Source organism: Nothobranchius furzeri, chromosome 8 (assembly GCF_043380555.1).
Source record: "Nothobranchius furzeri strain GRZ-AD chromosome 8, NfurGRZ-RIMD1, whole genome shotgun sequence".
Lineage (NCBI taxonomy): Eukaryota > Metazoa > Chordata > Actinopteri > Cyprinodontiformes > Nothobranchiidae > Nothobranchius > Nothobranchius furzeri.
Window position 1 is genome coordinate 69,444,045 of NC_091748.1, and position 21,913 is coordinate 69,465,957.

The 21,913-nt window shown below is 41.3% G+C and overlaps 1 protein-coding gene across 21 annotated transcripts in view; it reads left to right on the plus strand.

The window, feature by feature from the left end:
• dock7 (dedicator of cytokinesis 7) overlaps window positions 1-21,913 on the plus strand; it is a 75,525-nt gene that overhangs the window by 25,312 nt on the left and 28,300 nt on the right. For 7 of the 21 annotated variants that reach the window (XM_054752106.2, XM_054752100.2, XM_054752101.2 and 4 more), the window contains exons 15-25: window positions 1,708-1,825; window positions 2,428-2,498; window positions 6,718-6,856; window positions 7,005-7,106; window positions 7,776-7,862; window positions 8,489-8,720; window positions 8,815-8,979; window positions 9,200-9,220; window positions 9,429-9,598; window positions 13,381-13,470; window positions 19,883-19,972. In XM_054752106.2, the coding sequence (XP_054608081.1) occupies window positions 1,708-1,825; window positions 2,428-2,498; window positions 6,718-6,856; window positions 7,005-7,106; window positions 7,776-7,862; window positions 8,489-8,720; window positions 8,815-8,979; window positions 9,200-9,220; window positions 9,429-9,598; window positions 13,381-13,470; window positions 19,883-19,972 (1,285 nt within the window). Of the gene's footprint in view, window positions 1-1,707; window positions 1,826-2,427; window positions 2,499-6,717; window positions 6,857-7,004; window positions 7,107-7,775; window positions 7,863-8,488; window positions 8,721-8,814; window positions 8,980-9,199; window positions 9,221-9,428; window positions 9,780-13,380; window positions 13,471-19,882; window positions 19,973-21,913 lie in introns of those variants that run through there. The other 14 variants (XM_054752103.2, XM_054752108.2, XM_054752109.2 and 11 more) reach the window with 6 other exon arrangements.

A 21,913-nucleotide genomic window follows, 5' to 3' on the forward strand; every position in this document is an offset into this window, starting at 1 on the left:
AAAGTTCATCCCTTAGATACTTCCTTGGTCTCGGAGCTCAAAGCAGCAAAAACTGTTAAGAAGCCATTGGAGCAACTTGTTTAAAAGGCTTACTGATCTGCAGAGAGAGGGTGGGAGGATTAACAGATGCAACACAGTACCGGTAAACCAGTAATCAGTAAAATAGATTAAGTGAACAGATGGGTTTGTTGCTGCACTCGAGTATTTCACACACCGAGTATTTCAAAAATAAAGTTATTGTGTGAATCATCATGAAAACATTTACTTTGGGGGAAAAATATATATCAGGCCATAAATCCACATTGAGCTTTGATTTTAAATATTAGTTTTGTGGCAATAATTTTCTAGTACTCAATCATTATAATGAGGTTTTTGTAATGTGTGGAGGTAGTGTAATTCGCTTGGTTCCCAATAATGGTAAATGTATATTTAAAGGCCAGAATTTGCCCAAATCCTGAGCCCATCCATTTTATAAGGTCAAAGCCTGAGACCTAACTGATGTGGTTTGTGCAGATTTATTCTCATGATTATAAGTAAAGAAAGTACGAAAAAGAAAACTTTACGAATTATTATTATTTACTTTAGAAGACAGACAAATATTGCATTTGATATTTAATAACTGCTTTATTTTCCAGCTGTTTTTATCTAACACAATAAAAAAAAGCCCTATAATAATTTATCCCCCTCTTCTCTGTCAACCTTGTTTTGTTCCATCACATAGTGGTGAGAAGGGTAACCTCTTCTCTCAGTGTTGTCAGTTTTAACGGTGTCAAACCCGCACATTTCTTTCTATTTTTGCTGCTCTCCACAAGGACAATTGAAAGTTGTGGAGTTTGCAGCGTTTACTTTGCTCTGCTTGACTCTGATGACTGATTAACCCAGGTGGAATCTGAAGAGATAAATTGACCAATCACTGTGACTTCTATTTGCACACATTGATATTTTAGGTCTCTAGGAGGCTAAACCAGTCCAAGTTCAATAACCTACTTCAAAGCTGCCGTGACAGTTTTAGGGTCATGCTAGATTAATTTTAGCAGAAGAGGAAAATAAGTAAAATTCTGAAGATTCCCACACTTTCTTCTCAGTTGTGGTTCCAGCTGTGGTCTCTGCGGGTCTGTCCCCCACAGAATCAACGTCACTGCGGTTTTTGTCAGCTGATCTCAAGTTTATTTGCACTTCCTATGGCGGGGCCTCTTCTTCCTCCCCAGTTGTGTTAAAACCAGCTTGCATGTCACTGAAGTAGCACTGGTTTCCCTGACAATCTTTGGCAAATAAAGCTCAAAATGCACCTCGCATCAATGGGTTTTGGTAAAACGAGATGTGTGCTTCCACATGATGTACATGCACCTGACCAGTATAGCCTTTGCATAGAATTATCTCGGTGATCAATTTGGATAATCTGAGTTTTAATAATACTTTCTGTGTATTTCATATCACAAATAAATAATACCTCTCATCCTTTCATGGGGATTAACATTAGTGGACCAAGCCTCTTAAATTTACCAATCAGAGTTGGGTTACCGAACATTATGCCCTTTTCCTCTTTAATCGATAACTATAAATTATTGTGTAACTTTTTCAGGTAACTGGGTCGAGCACTCGTACGTTTATTGATTTATTTATGTGCATTTTACAGGTCTTATGTCTTTTCAGGACTCTGGTCAAGTGTGATAGTCTCAAATTAAGAGTTCTTCTTTTGGCTTTCAGGAATCTGCTGTATGTGAATCCTCAAAGTCTTAACTTTGCCAACCGCCAAGGTTCTGCACGCAACATCACTGTCAAAGTGCAATTTATGAATGGGGAGGATCCAAACAATGCAATGCAGGTATGCAAGCTAGTCAAGTCAACCTTTCTGTAAAAAAAAAAAAAAATTTCATATATATATATATATATATATATATATATATATATATATATTTATATATGTGTGTGTATATATATATATATATATATATATATATATATATATATATATATATATATATATGTGTGTGTGTATATGTATATGTGTATATATATATATATATATATGTATGTATGTATGTATGTATATATATATGTTTGTATGTATGTATGTATATGTATATATGTGTGTATATATATATATATATATATATATATATATATATATATATATATATATATATATATATATGTATATGTATATGTATATATGTGTGTATATATATATATATATATATATATATATATGTATATATATGTATATGTATGTGTATATATGTATGTATATATATGTATATATGTGTATATATATATATATATATGTATTTGTATATAATTTTTATTCAATGATTTGGATTTTCTGTTGATGATTCAGGACAATAGTTGAGTTGTAATATTGTTAGATGCTAGCATTATTCTGCTATGTTAGCATAGTTGTATTGTTGCTGCTTTTTAATTCTTCAGGTCATATTTGGGAAGTCGAGTTGTGCGGATTTCTATAAAGAGGCCTACACTGCGGTAGTGTACCACAACAGGTGAGCACGTTCGTACGTTTCTACTAGAGCTTAACCCTTTGATGCATAATGGTCACTACAGTGGACAGGTATTCAAAATTGTAATTTATTTATTTTTGCTATTATGCACAGCTGTTGAAGACTTTATTGCATTTGAGCCTCTCCATTTGGACTTCAGTAAGTCAAGCCAACATATTTCATGTTCAGAATGCACGCTGTCCACTGAGGTGGACATGTAATAAATTATTTGTAAATTAACAAAACATTACAAAAGATATTTGTTGAAATTTGTTTCATTCGCACCTAAAAATGAATGAAAAAAATTGTTTAAAAAATCTTGGTTGAAGATTTCGTAATTCATGCATCAAAGGGTTAATTATGCATCTAGAAAGATTCTATTATTGTGGTTATATCTGATCTCACATTCCAATTCCATCCCCCAAAAACCAGTTTCTTATTTTCCACTTCATTATAAAAAAAACAAAAAAACTACTCATTCTGGTATTTTTTGATTTTTTCAGATCCAGAGCTAAAAGAAATAGTTTCCATGAGAAATGAGGGCCCTGCTTTGACCCGTTTAAACACAGTTTTGGTCATTTTCATTCTGAAGTCAGTCCTAGTGGATTTGTTAATGTTCTGGTTTAATGTTTTGGGTTGTTTGTTTCTGCTGAGGGCCTGTAAAGAGAGTTTTCTCTTATGGGACCTTGAAAAAATCAGTAGAAATGAATTTTAAGTAATGTAATTGGATTATTTTTTCAATCACTTAACCATCTCACAGAACTTTTGGTCTTTCTTGAGATAACAATAGATTTCAGATTTCTTGTAGTCTTTCTTAAAACTACAAGCCTGCTAGCCTGGTGTGCCAGACTTGTCCTCTAATTCTACACAGAGAAAGATGGCTTCCCATAAGGAAGCATGGGGCTGGCTAATCAGGCTACAAGCTTGCACCATAAAAGCTGCAGAAGTCTTTACTATAACTGTACTCAAAATGTAAAATGTAGTGATAAAGCAAAGATAGCTTAGTTAAATAGATTAATGTTACAGTTCAATTCAGTTTATTTATATAGCGCCAATTCACTACAAAATTATTTTCAAGGCACTTTACAAAGTACCGAATTTTCCGGACTATAAGTCGCACTTTTTTTCATAGTCTGGCTGGTCCTGCGACTTATATACCAAAGTGACTTATATACCAAATTATGTATACCGCGCTGCTGCGGGCCAGCTCCGGTCCAGGTTTCAGCTCCTCTGCCCCGACATCACCTGCTGGAGCCTGTGGCGAGCTGCTGCGGGCCGGCTCCGACTCAGGAATGAGCTCCCCTGTCCCGCTGGGAGGGTTTCAAACACCACCATCACCTGCTGCAACCTGTGGCGGGGTGCTACGGGTGCTCTCCCTGCCCACTGGGAGGGTTTGAAACACTGCCATCCTCTGATGGAGACCGTGGCGCGCTGCTGCGCCTGCGTTGTTTATTCTGTTAGTGTTACCGGTACTTGTCTTGCAATGTGAAACGCTTGGTCTCAGATTTTGTCAGAAAAATAATAAAATTTCCCCCCAAAATGCGACTTATAGTCCAGTGCAACTTATATATGTTTTTTTCCTCTTCATTATACATTTTATGGCTGGTGCGACTTATACTCTGGAAAATACGGTAAACATTCCAATTGAACCTACTTATCAGTGCACTGAGCTCTGTTCATTATACCGATTCGTTAAAAGATTTCTATGCAAGAAAGCCCAGCAGATTGCATCGAGTCTCTGACTTGTTGTGTCAGAGACTTTACAGCAATCCTGATACTTAGCAAGCATGTAGCGACAGTGGAGAGGAAAACTACCCTTCAACAGGAAGATACCTCCAACAGAACCTGGATCAGTATGAGCAGCCATCTGCTGTGACTTCTCTGGGTTTGAGAAGAAAGAACTGATGAACTAGTAGTAGTACATTGAGTACAGAAAGTATTCAGTCCCCTGTCAATTTTTCACTCTTTGTTGTATTGCAGCTATTTGCTAAAATCAATTAAATAAAAATGTTCCTCATTAATGTACACACAACACCCCATATGGACAGAATTTAAGAAATTAAAGCAGATTTATTAAAAGTTATATTTCAGTTTTTCTTTTTTAACTCATCTGCATAAATGGGGTGCTGTCCATACATTAATGAGGAATAAAATGCACAGTTGACAGCCGTAGTGAGTACAGAGTACTTTCCATACCCTCTGTACTTTTTATGTTAAAGAAAGTAAAAAGTGAGTATCAGGAGAGGGAGAATGTTCAGAGGTTGGCAGTAGTGTGCCAGCCGATGACTCCCTCCAGGACGGCATCACAGCTTTGCGGAACGTTAGATTTGGTGTAGCTTTGAGAAAACATAGTTAACAGCTGAAATAACAGGAAGTAATGCAATTTGAGTGTAATGGTAGAGGAAGGTAAGCCTGGCAAGCCGTCATATATGTGAATATATTAGTCTGGCCATGAGCCATAGACGGATCTCAGTCGTGGGGCAGGATCTATGGTTGTCTTTCAATTTGTTGTCTTTGCAAACAATGAGATGTGCTGACTGCTTCGGATGTCCGTCACCATACACCGTTCAAGGAGATGCAAATACATCCATTTTCAGTCGCTTATCCCGCGTTGGGTCGCGGGGACAGCAGCCTAAGTCGAGAGGCCCAGACTTCCCTCTCCCCCGGTGACTTGGACCAGCTTTTCCGGGGGGAATCCCAAGGTGTTCCCTGGCTAGCTGAGAGACATAGTCCCTCCAGCGTGTCCTGGGTCTTCCTTTGGATCTCCTCCCAGTTGGACGTGCCTGGAAATCCTCACCAGGGAGGTGTCCAGGAGACATCTGACCAGATGCCCGAGCCACCTCAACTGGCACTTCTCAACCGGGAGGAGCAGCTCAGTATGACAGAGCTTCTCACCCTATCGCTAAGGGAGAGCCCAGCCACCCTGCGGAGAAAACTCATTTTGCGATCCCGTTCTTTTGATCACTACCCAAAGCTTGTGACCACAGGCGACATCCACTGGGCTGCCTATTGAGTGCCGCTGCTCTAAAATGAGAGGCAAAATGTCTTCAACATAACCAGAAAAGTCCAGCTGTTTTCAACTAAAACTGAGGATAAACGTATTCAGGATGACTGAGAATCGACATCTACAAGCTGCAGCAACGATTCAGTCAGAAGGGAAACTGAAACTTAAATGTAGCTGCTGTCAGTAACAATCTAACAGATTTAAAACTCTCAACAGGCTAAATAATAAAAAAAGAAATAATAAATCTCAACATTGCGTGTTGTAAGAATTTTATATGATTTATTAATTTATTTATTATCCCTATCGGTTCCTAGTGGAACCTTGAGTAAACTGGCATAAGAGGGACGTGAGGTGAAACAATCTGGTTTTTGGTGTCAAACAGGACTTTAGGGTTCTTTTTATTTATGGCAATCACCTGAGCAAAGTAAGTGGCCCAGGAATTTTAGTCCCGGTTCCAAACGATTCTCGATGCCTAACCCTACCGGTGACCCGTGTCCGGGCGAGGGAACACTGTTTCTATTTGTATTGTTCTTTATAAGGGACGTATGGGCTGCACTTTGTCTGATCCCTCACCTAGGTCGTGTTTGTCATGGGTGACCCTACCAGAGGCATAAAGCCTCAGACAGCTTAGCTCCTAGGATCATTGGGACATTCAAACCCCCCAGCACAGTAAGGTGGCAGCCCACGGAGGGGACTTAAGTACCTCTATCTGCTCTTGGCTCAAAGAAAAGCCCAAGTCTAAATGGTCCAAAGCTGACGCCAAAGCTGTTTCAAACGAGCCCCCAGCATCAAAGTTGTTCTGCCCTTTCACATCATCCTGCCTACCAAACTGATGAGAGCGCTTTGATTGCTATAACACAATAGTGCTCAGGCCAATGGTAGACCTGCATTGGCTCCTGTAGAGCGTGGCTAGACTGATATGCAGAGCAAAGCCATTTTGCTTCGGCAACTGTCCGTAGAGATCTCTAGGCAAAGAGAAAAGTAGCAGAGTGTGGTAAATGGTCAGTATGTCCTCCAGTAGCCTAAGCTCTCATAGCAGCATAACTACAGTGATAATTCAGGGTAACCCTGCCTTTTAGAGGTAGGCATACGTAACAAGAAAAATCCATGTCTGTAGACGGGCTCCACTAAAACAAATTAGTTATTTGGGCGGATTTCCACTCCCATCAGCTTGTAAAGCAGGTTTTTACATTTTTTTTTTTTTACCAATTGTTGCAGATCCCCTGACTTTCATGACGAGATCAAGATTAAGCTGCCCGCCTCTCTGTCAGACCACCACCACATCCTCTTCACTTTTTACCATGTCAGTTGTCAGCAGAAGCAGAACACACCTCTGGAGACCCCTGTGGGATACACAGTAAGAACCACCCCCACCCCCGCCCCCAGTAAACACACATTATCACTGCACTGTGGTCGCATTTGTTCTCTCACTCGTGTTATGAAGAATAAAAAACCCTCTGTTTGAACTGTCTTTTTTTTTTTTCCTCAATCTTTTTCTTCTCTAGTGGATCCCGATGTTACAGAACGGACGCCTGAGAACAGGCCACTTCTGTTTGCCCGTGTCTCTGGAGAAGCCACCGCAGTCGTACTCTGTCCTCTCCCCTGATGTAAGAACGGGTTTCCAGAAGCTGATGTGAAATAATGCTTTTATTTTAGATGTTTTGGAGGAATGTTTTAATGAATGAAACAAAACGGATCCATTACAACTTGGGAAGCTTTTGTAAGCTAAACTTGTTAAAAGGAAAATTATGTTTGGGGAGAACTTTGTTCTGATACAAGCGGCCGAAATGAGTTTTCTCCTCCGGGTGTCTGGGATCTCCCTTAGAGATAGGTTGAGAAGCTCGGTCATCCGGGAGGGGCTCGGAGTAGACCTGCTGCTGCTCCACATCGAGAGGAGCCAGTTGAGATGGCTCAGTCATCTAGTTAGGACGCCTCCCTGGTGAAGTTTTCCGGGCATGTCCAACTGGGAGAAGACCTAAAGGAAGACCCAGAACACACTGGAGGGACCATGTCTCTCGGCTGGCCAGGGAAGGCCTTGGGATTTCCCCAGAGGAGCTGACCACAGTGGCTGGGGAGAAGGAAGTCTGGGCCTCCCTGCTTAGGCTACTGCCCCCGTGACCTGACCCTGGATAAGCGGCCGAAAATGGATGGATGGAATTCGTTCACTCTGTTTTTCTCTTCAGCCTTCTTACTTGATCCTAATAAACAGTACAGATGTCTCGTCTGAGCTTGTATGTTTTCGTTTCATCGTGCGTTTACTCTGTATTGTATTTCAGGTTCCTCTCCCGGGAATGAAGTGGGTAGACAACCACCGAGGCGTGTTTAATGTGGAACTGGTGGCTGTTTCAACCATCCACACACAGGTAATACGAGTTTTAATGAGCTGGTATGTCCTCTGATGTCTTATGTTGTCTGTTATGATCTAAATCCATGCTTGAAAACCCATCAAATGTATTTGTATTGCTATTTATAACCACAATGGGAATATTTTCCACAAGTTAAAATAAATAATTTTGGTACTTTTAGACAGTGGGGCCTTGTCCACTCTAGTTTGTTAGTGGGTGAATTGGACCCAGCCAGTAATTTACTGAGGACTACTTCATCTCTGTGTTGGCTGCTGTGTGGAGGTCTGACTGTGGGTCCTAGGGGCCTAACTGGGACTAATGTGCTCATAAATCACTGCTCTTGGGACAGATGAGATTTACTGGATTCTCCCGTGTTCTTGTGGTAATGTTCGTTTTGCGGTCTTTACTCAGTGAGCCAACTTGCCGATCCCGAGACGAGTACAGATGAGCAGATCCAAGTACACTTTAAGTGTCTGAGTTCTGGAGTTCTACTTTTCCTCTTTAACTTTTTTCAACTTTGTGATTTTGTTTCATTCATTTTAGTTGTGACAATTTAGTTTTTTAATCTTTGTTTTAACATTTAGCAGTCTCTTAGAACATTTGTGTCATTTTTTTCACTTCTTACCCCTAATCTCTCCTTCCAGGACCAGTACCTGGATAAGTTCTTTGCCTTGGTACATGCCCTGGATGAGCACGTGTTCCCGGTCAGGATAGGAGACATGCGCATCATGGAAAACAACCTGGAAACCGAGCTCAAGTCCAGCATTGCAGCACTCACCTCGGCCCAGCTAGAGCCGGTGGTTCGATTCCTCCACCTCCTGCTTGACAAGTTGGTGCTGCTGGTGGTTCGGCCGCCGGTCATTGCTGGGCAGATCGGTGAGATTCTGGATTGCTCTAACTAAAAATCAGAGAGCACACGGGACCCAGGTCAGTTTTAGAGTCATTATGAGTCTTTCTGTGTGTGTTTTAGTGAATCTAGGACAAGCGTCCTTCGAGGTGATGGCGTCTGTAGTGAACCGACTTCATAAGTACCTGGACACCAGCCAGGACATTCATGGCCGCAACAGTCTGCTGTCCTCTTACATCCACTACGTCTTCCGCTTACCTAGCACAGACCCCAACTCACCATCACCAGGTATCTCATTAAACAAAGAGCTTGTCACTCTTTTATTTATTCTTTATCTATTCTTCTTTTTTTCCCACCTTTTGAGTTAACAGCATCCGTTTCCCAGCTCGCCCTCACTGCTCGTCTGTCACTAGACTGGCTCGCCATAATTTTTCTTCTATTTCTTTTTATCTTTTGCCTTTTTTCCCCCCTTCCTACATTTGTTTTGTCTCCCGCCTGCCCAACACAGACCCCAACTCATCCCTAACAGGTAGCTATATATTCCACTAATACACACCTGCAATTACGTTTGCACGTTGGATATTTTTTGGAATAATTTAACGTTAATTCCCGAATTAAAACACAGAAAATGTTGATAAATAAGGATTTATGAAATTGAAGGTTCACAGCCTTGTGGTGCTACCCTCCACATCCCAGATGACTCATCCATTTTTGCCTTTCTTGTTTGTTGTCCCCAGGTCCTGGAGGGCTTGGAGGTTCGGTTCACTATGCCACCATGGCTCGCTCAGCAGTTCGACCAGCCAGCCTCAACCTCAGTCGCTCCCGTAGCCTTAGCAACAGCAACCCTGATATTTCTGGTACGCCCACCTCTCCTGATGACGAGGTTCGCTCGATAATTGGCAGCAAGGTAAGAGTAAAAGCTGATTATTTGTCTTGATGCCATGAAGGGAGCAAACATGGTCTGGAAGAAGCCACACTCAAAATGTTACATGTTGTCCTAAAGTACACAGAGCCAGCAGCATGGCTGTTTTTTAATTACCTAACCGTAGAAACTATTTGGCTCGTCCACACCACACGTGGATGACAGATACCACAGTTAATTATTTAACATTGTTGTAATCTAGTAGCTCTTATTGACTGGGGAAGTGTTTTAGTTCTGTGTGCTAGAGCCCTGCGTGGGACTGGGATTGTAGTGGGCCCAACACAAATCTCTCAGGAGTGGGTGGTTGTATGGAAGCTGGAGGCTGAGAGCAGGAATACAAAAAGACAGAGTATAAAACAAAATCAGAGGATGGAAACTCTGCTATAAGGAAAAGCGTGTTGTTCTGTAAATATAAGCGTATTTCTTATATATTTTGTATTTCCTACATACTACATGCATTTTGTATTGTTATATGTTATACAGGATACCTGCAGATTATATCATTAAGTCATTAAAAGCTATAAAAATTACAAGTAATCCTTAAAGGGACTTTACGGAGTTTTGAATTTTTATGTTCGCGATTGCCCCCTCAGGCCAAAAGCGTAACTGCAGCTTCAATAGTAGGCTCGTGTACGAGGCGCGCATGCTGTACGTGCACACTCCTTAACGAAAATAACAGCTGAGACAGTCCTGTGTGTGTGTGTGTGTGTGTGGGGGGGGGGGGGGGGGGGGGGGCGGAGGACAGGAGAACATGCAGCTAATTAATTAAATAATTTGGTTCTGTGCCTTTCTCTTCAGCACAGCTGACAAAGGTTTAAGATGGGTCAGTCCTCCTGCATGCTCAGATCATTCCCTTCCCTTGCTTGAAAAATAGTTCCAAAATCAAAGTTGAACCCACATCATTTTTATCTGTGAATTCAATGCCGTTCGGCGAGTCTCAATAAAAAATTTGGGCATCTTACTGTAAAAAAATATACCATAAATGTAAAAAAGAAACTCTATGTTCACATCCAGAATCGAACCCAGGACTTCTGCACGAGAGTCCGACGTCTTACTAGGCGAGCTAAAGCACCAGTGACATCCTTTGTATCTGTAACATTTATATCCTTGATGACAGCTGAAACAACGTTCAAAGAACGGTTTGGAGCGCTGTGCCTGAGCGTGAACGAGCATGAAGCAGTCTGCTCGACCCGAGCATCTCTCTTTTTCTGTGATTTTACAGAAAAACAGGCAATCACAGTAAAAATGCCAGGGCTCATTCTACAGGACCAGGGCATTGCAGGAGAATGTATGAAGAAGAAATGTATTATTTCTATACATTTTGGCTGTCAAACTTCCATAATGCCCCTTTAAAGCAGAAATCTGGAGTTTTTTTTCTCAAAAGGCACCATCTGGTGTGGAAAAATGTAGCACCATTAAGCAGCGCTACTGGCTTCCATGATTCCGTTATACTTACTTCTCCTTGAGAAATGTTGCCAACTTTGCATCAGTCTAAGTGTCTTTACTTTTTGACATACGTGGATGTCTAACACTAATGGCTAATGCTGTCAAATGTAATTGGCTCTATAAGATGTGGAGCGGGCTTAGCAAAACAAAACGCGTAACGCCTGCGTTATATCAGTGCAGAATCACTTTTAGGGATTTCAAAAAAATCATGCATACCGTATTAACCCGATTATAAGACGACCCCCTTTCCAAGACTAATCTTCAGGAAAAGACAAAAACAAAATCACTTTTTAAATAAACAATTTTTATTGAACATTTGAGAACAAATACTGAGAAAAAATAAAATTTTAATGTAAACTATCAGAACTTTGCTGACATGTGAAATCAAAAGTCAAATGAGGCTTTTATTCAGATGCCCTCTGCCTCGCTGTACTCACTCACTCTCGTGCTGCTGCTGTCCCGGTGTACCATCAGCTCGCTACACCTGCTGACTCCTCCCAGAACATCATCCTCGCTGCCATCCAAGGCATTCATGCATGCAATGTTTGATGCCTCTGCTGAATTGGCCACCGTAATCTTAAAATTTGCATAACTTTGCCTTATAGCTTGTTAGCTTGCCCCATTTCGGTCCACTCTGCTGCGGATGCCTTGTCTCCATTTTTTTATCCTGTTGAGAACATACAGCCTGGTGCCCTCTGCTGTTACGGGTGTGTAATGACCCCAGACAAATATCGGCATGTGTTTAGGCTTAGACCTCGATTAGACGACCCCGCATTTTAAAATTATTTTCAATGAAAAGACCCTCGTCTTGTATTCGGGTCAATACGCTAATTCCTGAAAGGGAGAATACTCCAGATTGCTGCTTTAAATCTTGACTCGATAAATAAAGAATGCTTTATTTTTATTTGTCAGTCTATAAAAAAAACTGTCACATTTTTTATTGCAATTTGTATTTGTGTGAACAAGACTGACACAAGAAGAAACACCAACATTAATTTGGGTGCATGTGTGTGGGAGGAGGTTTTTTATGGGTATGCCCATTAGCTGCTTTAGCTAGTGGGTGCGTGAGCCATGGGGAGGTCCAGGTTTAATGGTACTGCGTTGTTTGTTTATGGAGAATACGTTCACTTTCATTCTCTGCAGAGCAATTATCTTGATATTCATGTTATTTTTCAGCTCTGATAAATCTTTGGTCAGAACTTTTTGTCAGGTGGCCACATTCCTTTTTCATTTAGAGAATAGAATTCAGTTAAATTCAATTCACTGACTAGTGTCCGAGTCTTTACAGCAATCCTCATACTAAGCAAGCATGCAGCGACAGTGGAGAGGAAAACTCCCTTTTAACAAATAAACCCTCCAGAGGATCCTGGCTCAGTTTGAGCAGCCATTTGCCACAAATGTCTTAAACTTTATCAAAGTGCCCTTTAAAAAAGTTATAAAAAATGGCTTGCCTGAATGTACAGATACTGTTACACATGTACGTCATTTAAAAAATAAACAAATGGGTCTGCAGAGGCATGCATGGTTGAACGCAGATCTTGTGGGACTGTGCTGCAGTAACAGAGAGAGACGATGGTAGTGGGGTGTGAGGGTCAGCAGGCGCGATGACGATTAAAAACGAATGTCCCTCACAGGGCTCTAGCATGTGCACTGTGACCCAGTGGAGGTTTAATCAACATGTAAACTACATAGCCCACGTGTAAACACAAGCCTGGACATCTTATCACTAACCGCTGAAACATCAACCTGTCACTCACAGGGATGCATGAACAACACACGGTTTATCGGTTGTGAAAAACATACAAAACACTTGTCTTCAGACAAACTGCTAAAGTTTCTGCTGTTGCCATGGCAACTTCTCAAAGATAACAGTAGGTGTATAGATCTAGTGTTTGTCAGCTCTGTGTGTTCTGATATCTTGTAGAAATCGGTATTTTGTGATTTCCCACTTCAAACGTTACTGAATGAATGATGTCATGTTTTTTCAATGGCCTTGCCTCATTTCTAACCGTTATATGATGGATGCAGCCCCGTATTGATGGATGCCCCCTCTTTGCTAATGCTTAACTAAACCTTTCGTTTCCTGTCTCTTTGGGAGGGGGAGTTATTTTTAAACACACCAGGAAGACCTTTTGAACTTTGCGTTCTAACAGATGACCTATATTTTCGGGGGTGCGGAGGGCTTGACATCTTCCAGCAGTCACGACTTGTGAACTTTGTTAACTTGTGATTATTCCTTCCCTCCTCCTTTCCCCTCCGTGCTGCTCGCTTGTTCCCTCGCTTCCTGCCGGCCTTGTGTCCTTTGACCTTGGCACCCCTAGGGCTTAGACCGCTCCAACTCGTGGGTGCACACCATGGGCTGTAGTGCCCCCTGGGGATCCAGCCCTGGGTCCGCTCCAGAAACCCTGCAGGTGGTTTAATGAATGCCCCATCCTCCACTTCGACTCACAACAAAGACAGCCTTATTCACACTGAACAGATTCTGGAATATTTGGAGTTTTGGTTTATTAGTGTGCTTTACTAGAGTCACAAAACATTGAAAATTCTGATCAATTCGATCATTTATTTTTTAGATGTTTTGCTTTTTCCTCATGTTTGTCTTAATTTTGCTTACTCAGCCTATAAAATTCATTACTATGGTTTTAAATCCATTTATTTTACTACACATAAGACAGAAAATAGTTTTTTAATGTAACACAAAAGACCAAAACTCCTGATTATTACAGCATTCTCCTTACCCTAATATCACAGTCCTCCCATAAACCTTGTCATGGGAGTCACAGCCACCTCCATGACCCTTCTGCTTCCACATTGGGCCTTGTTCACACACAATACCAGTGTGTTTTAGGTGATCCGATTTTAAGTGGACCGAACTTGTGGATGTGAATATGCATAGAATGTACTAAGAATACATTAAGATCTAATTCAGAGAAAGTCTGGGCAACTTTGACTCATCTCAATTGCTTAACACAAAAATCATAACCAGGCACGGTTGTGTTTTCTCATAAATCCGACAGCCTTTATTGGTATGATGCCACAAACCTGCAGAACTAGGTCCCTGCAGAGAAATAATGACGAGACTAATGGAGACTCGTGTAAAAATACGAGGTTTGCACGTTTAATTGGATCATCCTAGACATATTATTGCCACGTGTGAAAAAGGTTTCCAATGTCAGCCATTTGCTCATCACATCTAACATCTCTTTTTCTCAGCACTTGCATGTAAAGTCATGTAGCTCCTGATACTGCAATGCATTTATTTGGTGATTGTTACCCATGGCTTGCTTTCCTTATCCTGTTTATCCTCCACTGTGTGTTTCAGTACAGTGGTTAGTTATTGTTACATTTTAAACCAAGACCTTTTCTCTCTCCATTTCAGAGGAGATTGTTTTGATTGTAGTGTTAGAACCCGTTTCCGCTCCTGTCTGTACTTCTGCTCTCCTCTCAACCTGTTTAAATGCATGACTCTTTGCTAAGGTCACATAATCCAGTTTGTCTCCAGAGCTTGGTATATTTGTGAGTGTGAATGTGTATCGAAGCGTATGAGGTCTATTCTTAGCTGTACATCTTCATTTGTCCTCAGTCATTTAGGCCTAGTCCACACGTAGCCGGGTTTTTTTTTTAAAACGAATATCCGCCCCTCCAAAAACTTGCATCCACACCACCTCGTTTTTAAAACAAACTCTGTCCACACGTACCCGGATAAATACGTTGTTATGGACATGCCAGACCTGTAGGCGGCAGTACTTCCCCCGTTCTTAACCTCGTCCTTCGTCTGTGGTCTTCCACAAGGAGCAGTAATTCCTCTTGCAAAAACAAACAAGCAAAAAGCGCTTGGACCATTGATAAAGCGAGCGCAGCTCTGAGGGCATCCATGCTGTCGGCTAGTGTAAACACAGGTCGCACACGTGATGTCAGCATTTTTTTGTCGCGGAAAGTGACGTTGCGGACCTTAAAACTCCGGTTTTGTCCGTCCACACGCAGACACCCAAAACGGAGAAAACGCAGATCTTCACTTTGGCCGGAGTTTTTAAAAAGATCCGTTTCCGTGTGAAAAAACTCCGTTTTCGTGTGGACGACAGGCCAAAACGTAGAAAAATATCTACGTTTTGGCAGATCCCCGACTACGTGTGGACAGGGCCTTAGAGTTATGCTGTTAGACATTGTTAGAAATGAACACATCAAGTTACAAACAAAGTTGTAGTACAATCATAAAATCACAGCTAGTACTAAACCCCCCCAGAGATGTAGAGTAGTGTTCCTTTTCTAGTTTTGCGTCTCTGCAGTACTGTTTTTACCTGGAGGGATACAGAATGGTTCTGAGCCCTGAAGGGGCATAGGGGAAAAACACATTCTGCAAAATTTCTTTAGCAAAATCCTGAGTTTGTTTTACCAGATCCTTGTTTTGATTTGGAAGATCCTTAATGCGTTTTGTGAGATCCAGAGTCATTTTTGCAAGATCTTGTATTTGGTTTGCACGATTCCAAGCTTGTTTTGCGAGATCCTGATTGCTTTTGCAAGACCAGCTGACTACCAGACAGCTTCACTGGCCGTTAGACTTCTCTCGGCCATTTGGACGGACCAACAGAGGAGCCGGTGAAACTGTCCAGAGCGTGAAATTCAATAAAAGAATAAGAACTCAAACAAGTGACCTGCTCTTGTCCGAATACAGCATCACTGATGTGTTTTCCATTAACTTAACTATTAAAGTACAATAGAAGTATTAGTTGAACGTGACAAAACTTTATTTAACATGCTGCCAGACAATATTAACAGATGCAAATACATTTGTAACAAAACGTTGCTCCACCAAAACACGTAATTATATTGGTAACTACGTAGCAATCACAATATCTGTGATCACCTCTGCTAACCATCTAGAGCAGGGTGTCCAAACCTTCTAAAGTGAAGATGCCCAGGGCCAATGGTTCATTCTGAGCTTTTCAAAGGTTTGTCAAAGGCAAAGTTACATGAAAATATAATGAAGAACAATTATAAATAGATTTAAAAATCTGAAATCAAAACTAAATAAAAACAACAAGTCATGAAAAATGCTAAACCATTAAAGCTCTGGTCAGTAAGTCACCCAGTTTTTCTCCAGGACAGTTGTGTTGGAGTACACCTTTATACAGACCACGCCCACACACACGCAAGCTCGGCTACCCCAGATTGGGGAAAGTGGCCGCTAACACACACACACACACACACACACACACACACACACACACACACACACACACACACACACACACACACACACACACACACACACACACACACACACACACACACACACACACACACACACGCGCGCACACACACACACACACACACACACACGCACACACATGCACACATCTTCAGTGATGGGAATGACGCTGTTTAAAACAACCGCGTTACTAAAAAATGTATTTCAGTAACGAGCAAACTAATTAATTACCGTCTTCTTTTATCAAAACGTCGTTTCTGTTACTGATAAGAAAAAGCGTGCGTTAAGCAGCGCGGTGTGTTGAAGCTGTCATCAGCTGATCAGGAGCTAAAAAGGCAGATGTTTCATCCAAGAGCATCACGGCCGCGAAGAACGAGGAAGACGTGATGAATAGTCTACGGCTGCAGGTGTGGATCTGCAGCGTGACGGCGTGACGTCCTGAAGGTCCGCGCACCTGTTCAGAACACAGACGTCCTGATATTCTACCCTCCTAGATCATCCAGCTGTAACCTGTTTCTGATCGTGTCTTTAGTCCTGCTGTAACACTGATGCATCAGTCTCAGACGTCATGGAGCTCAGGTGTTATCAGAACTACCTGTGTGTGTTCACCACCCAGCTTCAGCTCTTCTATTGTTGGGTCTGACCCAAGTTAGTAAATGTAAGCCCTCCATCAGGCTTGTGCCTCTTCTAGTATCATTTTAAAGGATTTTATTTATTTAACCGTTACTAGATTACCAGCAACAGAAATGCTACTAAAAACAGACAATTATGTGAAGCTGGAAAAATTAAAATACTGTGCAAATTTACATTCATTTTTGTAATTTAACTAGACTGAGAGACCATTTAAAGGCTCGGGAACCTTTACAGGTGTTTCTATTAGCAATTTTAAATTGTAGCTGATTAGGGTCATGTTAAATATCTCACAGTGACCTTTTAATAGTCTAGATAAGTGAAATGTTCCTGTTAGTAGTTCCTCCTGTTAAGTGCTTACTTATTTAAATTATTCAGGTTGATAAAAAACATTTTGGCATACATTTTATTATGTTACAGTCATTAGACATTTATATTTCACTATTGTAGTAATTTATAGTAAATTAAGTAAGTTCAATTAACCCATTTTTCTAGCATTCTTTAATGAAGAAAGTAATTAAGTAGTTATTTTTCTTGGTAATAGTTACTTTTATAATCTCGTAACTCAGTTAGTAACTGAGCTACTTTTTTGACAACGTAATTAGTAACTATAACTAATTACTTTTTAAAAGTAACTTTCCCAACACTGCACATCTTACCCAGCAAATAAACCTGCTGCAAAGGAAAGTACCAGTAGTTTTGGACATTTTAGATTTAGAAGCATCAGCCTGATGCACATTGTGGAGGAAAATAATCCATCTGAGTAATTTAATAAATTAGAATGTATATTAAAGTATCTAAACATACTCACATTTAGCATTCAAAGAAGTACGATCAATCTGTGCTGTATATCAGGGGGAGCAGACCGGGTCCTTGAAGGCCACAGTGGTTGCATGTTTTCTACGTGTCCCTGCTCAGACACACCTGATTCTTTTATCAAGTTGAGATGGTTTTAACTCAGAGTAACAACGTGTTTGTTTACCTTCTGCTAACAAGTGTCTGCTCCTGTGAAGAGGCAAAGACTGAGACATGTTTAGCCACATGTCTACCTTGTCCTCAGCTCTGACGTAGCTCTGATGGCGACAGACGGAGAGGATCTGGGGTGATGGGGGTGTTTTAAAGTTTTTTAACAGGTTATGCAAAACAAATGTTCTCATAAAATGAATAAAGCTGAAGGTGTTTTTAATTAAATAAAAGCAAAATGTGATGAAAGCACAAAATTCCAAATGGTTTGAACTGAAGTAAAAAACGTAAAAACAGAAATGACATTTATTCCTCCTTTCCTGATTCATTGAATACTTTTTATGGGATTTTTGCTCATGAAAGTTGGGTTTTGATTCATTGTTGAATAACTGCCGATAAATTATGCTTTGCTTCATTTATTGCTGACAATATTAACCGAGTCAGTGGCCTAGTGGTAGAGTGTCCGCCCTGAGATCGGGAGATCAGGGGTTCGACTCCTGGTCGGGTCATACCAAAGACTTTGCTAAAATGGGACCCAATGCCTCCCTGCTTGACACTCAGCATTAAGGGGTTGGATTGGGGGGTTAAACCACCAAATAGTTCCCGAGCGCGGCTTGTCTGCAGCTCACCGCTCCCCCAGGGGATGGGTCAAATGCGGAGAATAAATTTCACCACACACCTGTGTGTGTGTGTGACGACTAAATGGGACTTTAAAGTTATCCTTTTTCCTGCCTTTTGCAGTCTTTTTTTTCTCCGCCAGTCTGTGCGCAACACAGAGCAGACGGAAAGAGAGAGGAAGCATTCGCAGTCCTGTTTTATTACTAAACGAGATCATCCGCGGAAACTGTTTGTTAGAACTAAATCACAGGAGATGTCCAGAGTCATCACGTGTTCGTAAGCAAACAGCATTTAATCTGCGTTAACGAGCTGCTACCGCAGGCAGGACTTTACTGTCGCCCAGATGATTCTTCTGAGGATGTTTTTCTGAAACCAGGTCTGTATAACCAATGTTACCCAGTCATCTTTAGAGGCGCGTGCATCTTCATCCACCTGCAGCCGCAGCCGCTGAGATCAAAGTCGACAGAATCGGGGATCTGAGCTGCAACTTGATCAATCTCACTCAAGTAATCGACCCAAATCCGACCCGTCGGGCTGGCTTATTTGGTTTGGATTGTACGAGCGGGGAAGAGCCGTCTGGAGGTCTCCTGTCACTGAGTAGACCTCCAGACGAGATGTGTTTGTGCGGGTCGCGCGTCACTGGTCCTGATGGCTTTATTTATTTATTTGTTTATTTATTTATTCTACTGTTGGTGGTGGTAGGCGTCTTAAATGAAGTAGCAGATAAAAAAAGTGCTGCTACTATGTGGAATTACAAGCTTAAAGTCATTATTTATTTATTCAGACTAAGTGAGCCATCAATAATACATAATTAGACTGAAACTACGGGCCACATGAAAACTGACCGCGGACTGTGATTGGCCCGTGGACCGGACTTTGGACATGCCTGATCTAGAATGAGTGAGAAACGCCGAACCTCCCAAGAAAAAAGGGAAATCTTGGGATCTTCCAAAACAACGTTTGGATCTCGCAAAACAATCGAAGGATCTCACAAATAAAAGTCAGGAGCTCACAAAACCAGCCATGGTTGTCGCAAAAACAAATTGGAATCTTGTAAAAGTAAAGTTAGGAGGCATTTTTCCCAGTGTCCCCTCTGGAGCTGAATGGGATGGTCAGGCTGTAAAATCAGGAAACCCAGTCACTGACCTCATGCAGCCATTCTGCGTCTCTTCTCTAAAGCATTGGGGGTAAGGATGCTTTAGATTAGTGGCACAGCCTAACGTGTAGTGGTCTAGTTGTTTTGTGTTGTCTGTGCAGCACAATCACAAAAGTGTTTTATGCATGTACGTGTGGGGCACATGTGACCCAGCACACACAGTTGCCTGTGTGCTGAGGAGTAGCCCCACACTCCTGTTGCTCCTCCACTAACTTTGCTGTCACCGTTCCATTCATCCCACTCATAGGCCATGGAGCGCTGTGGCAATCGCATGTCTTCGCACACTGAGAGCGCCAGTTTCTTGCAAACATTAACAGGACGGTTACCCACTAAAAAGGTAGAGCCACTTGCACTGGAGGGGGAGGAGCCCACCCAACCCTCCTCTTCCTCACCTCCTCACCTGTACTGTCTGTGGATGTGTGCCACTGGATTGGTTGATGTATTTGTTTTTGGGTTTTTGTGCAGTTTTGTTGAATGCTGTATGTATTCTTGAAACGCTGAGAAGCTTTGAATGTCTGTTTTAATTTGGCTAAACTTGCCTGTAAAGTGTCTGGAGTCTGGGAAGTCTTCTATCATAGTTCACAATTCACTCAAAGGGAAAATGATTTGATCCCACACGAAATGCTCAAGCAGGAAATAATAGAGAAAGGAAATGAAAAAAGGAAAGGAGAATTTCTTTTCAAGAGCTTTTAAAGGTTGAATATGGAACAATTTAATAAAAAGTTATATTTTAAAGAAATAATACCTCCACTGGGCGTTTAGAGGTGTGCTGAGTGAAGGTACAGTATTTCCTTTAAAAGCTATATTTTACATAAATAGTCAATTATTTATTTTGACAGCTCGACACTGGGCTTATGTTTACATTTATCAGCTCGACTCAGCAAGTCAAGCTGCTGCTTCTGAGCCCAGGAGATGTCACTGTCCTTCTCAGAAGAGGAACGGCCATAAAAGATCTAAAAGCAGAGGGAGTTTAGGTGAAGCCCACAACAGATGGACCCAAATAAACAATGTCGCGTATCGGCAGCGACCCTGGTATCCCGACGGCTAGAAACTAGGGATGAGCCGGATACTCGTTTCAGACGAGTATCCGGTACGGATAAAACATTTTTGACAAGAACGAGCATGAAACGAGTAAAACTCGTAAATATCTGTAATCGTGCTGAAGGAAAATCCTCATTGGGTAACTGACTGTCTTCACGCTCTGTGATTGGCCAGTCAAATAGAGCGCCCTCCCCTCCCTACACACAAAACTCTGCAACCGGAAGCTCACAGCTCAGTCCACGTCCGGTCCATCCATGCACACAGACAGTAACGGATCTCTCTGTGCTTGCTTCACTGTTCACGTTTCTTCAGTACTCCCTAGGTTTTCTTCAGTTTGCTTCTTTTTAAAGTTACTTTAAAGTCATTTAAAGTTACTTTTTTCGTAACGTGTGTGGTGCATTTGACAAGACAGAGCTGAAAACGGCTCGTGCTGCGTCAGTCACTGCCTCCGCTCCGGTCGGGGTTTTTTTCTCTCTCTCTCTCTCTCTCTCTCTCTCTCTCTCTCTCCTCTTCCTCAGGATCCACTCCCTCTTTCCTATTCACTCTCTCTCTTTCTTTACATTTTTTAATCACAATTGTCTATTTTTTGCTCATTTAAATATATTTTAATCATTTTCTAAATTCTTTTTTCTATTTTACATGTTTTTTTGTGAAGCGCCCCGTGATTTTTATCTTGAGAGGCGCTATAGAAAAGATCTTTTCTTCTTTCCCTCTCTTAATTCATGCACTTAAATATTAATGCTCTGATTTTATTGAAAAACTTGTTCTGTAATAGTTCCTTTACTATTGTGATCAAAAACATTTAATCTCAACTCTGAGGCTGCTCTGTAAATAGTTTTCAAATAAACAATACACATAGCCACTTCTGATCAGACTTAAAATAACATATTGATGTAAACCACACCCACTTCCGGGTTAGGCCACGCCCACTCCGAGTACAGATACAGATAGCGGTGTACTCGCTTATCCCTACTAGAAACCTTGTTCTGTTGTTGCAACTACGACCTCCACACACTAGATGTCACTTTGGTGTTCATGTTCCATATTATACCTTTAACATACAGATACAGTTTGCTTTAAAAAAACTAATTGTTTTTATTAAATATAAAAAGCTGCCACTGTTGTGGTCTTAAAACTTTAAATGTCTTTTAAACATTTTATCTTATGCTGCTTTCCTTTTCTTATGACCACTATAGAAGACTTTCCAGACAACAGTTGGACTATACTGGATGTTAGT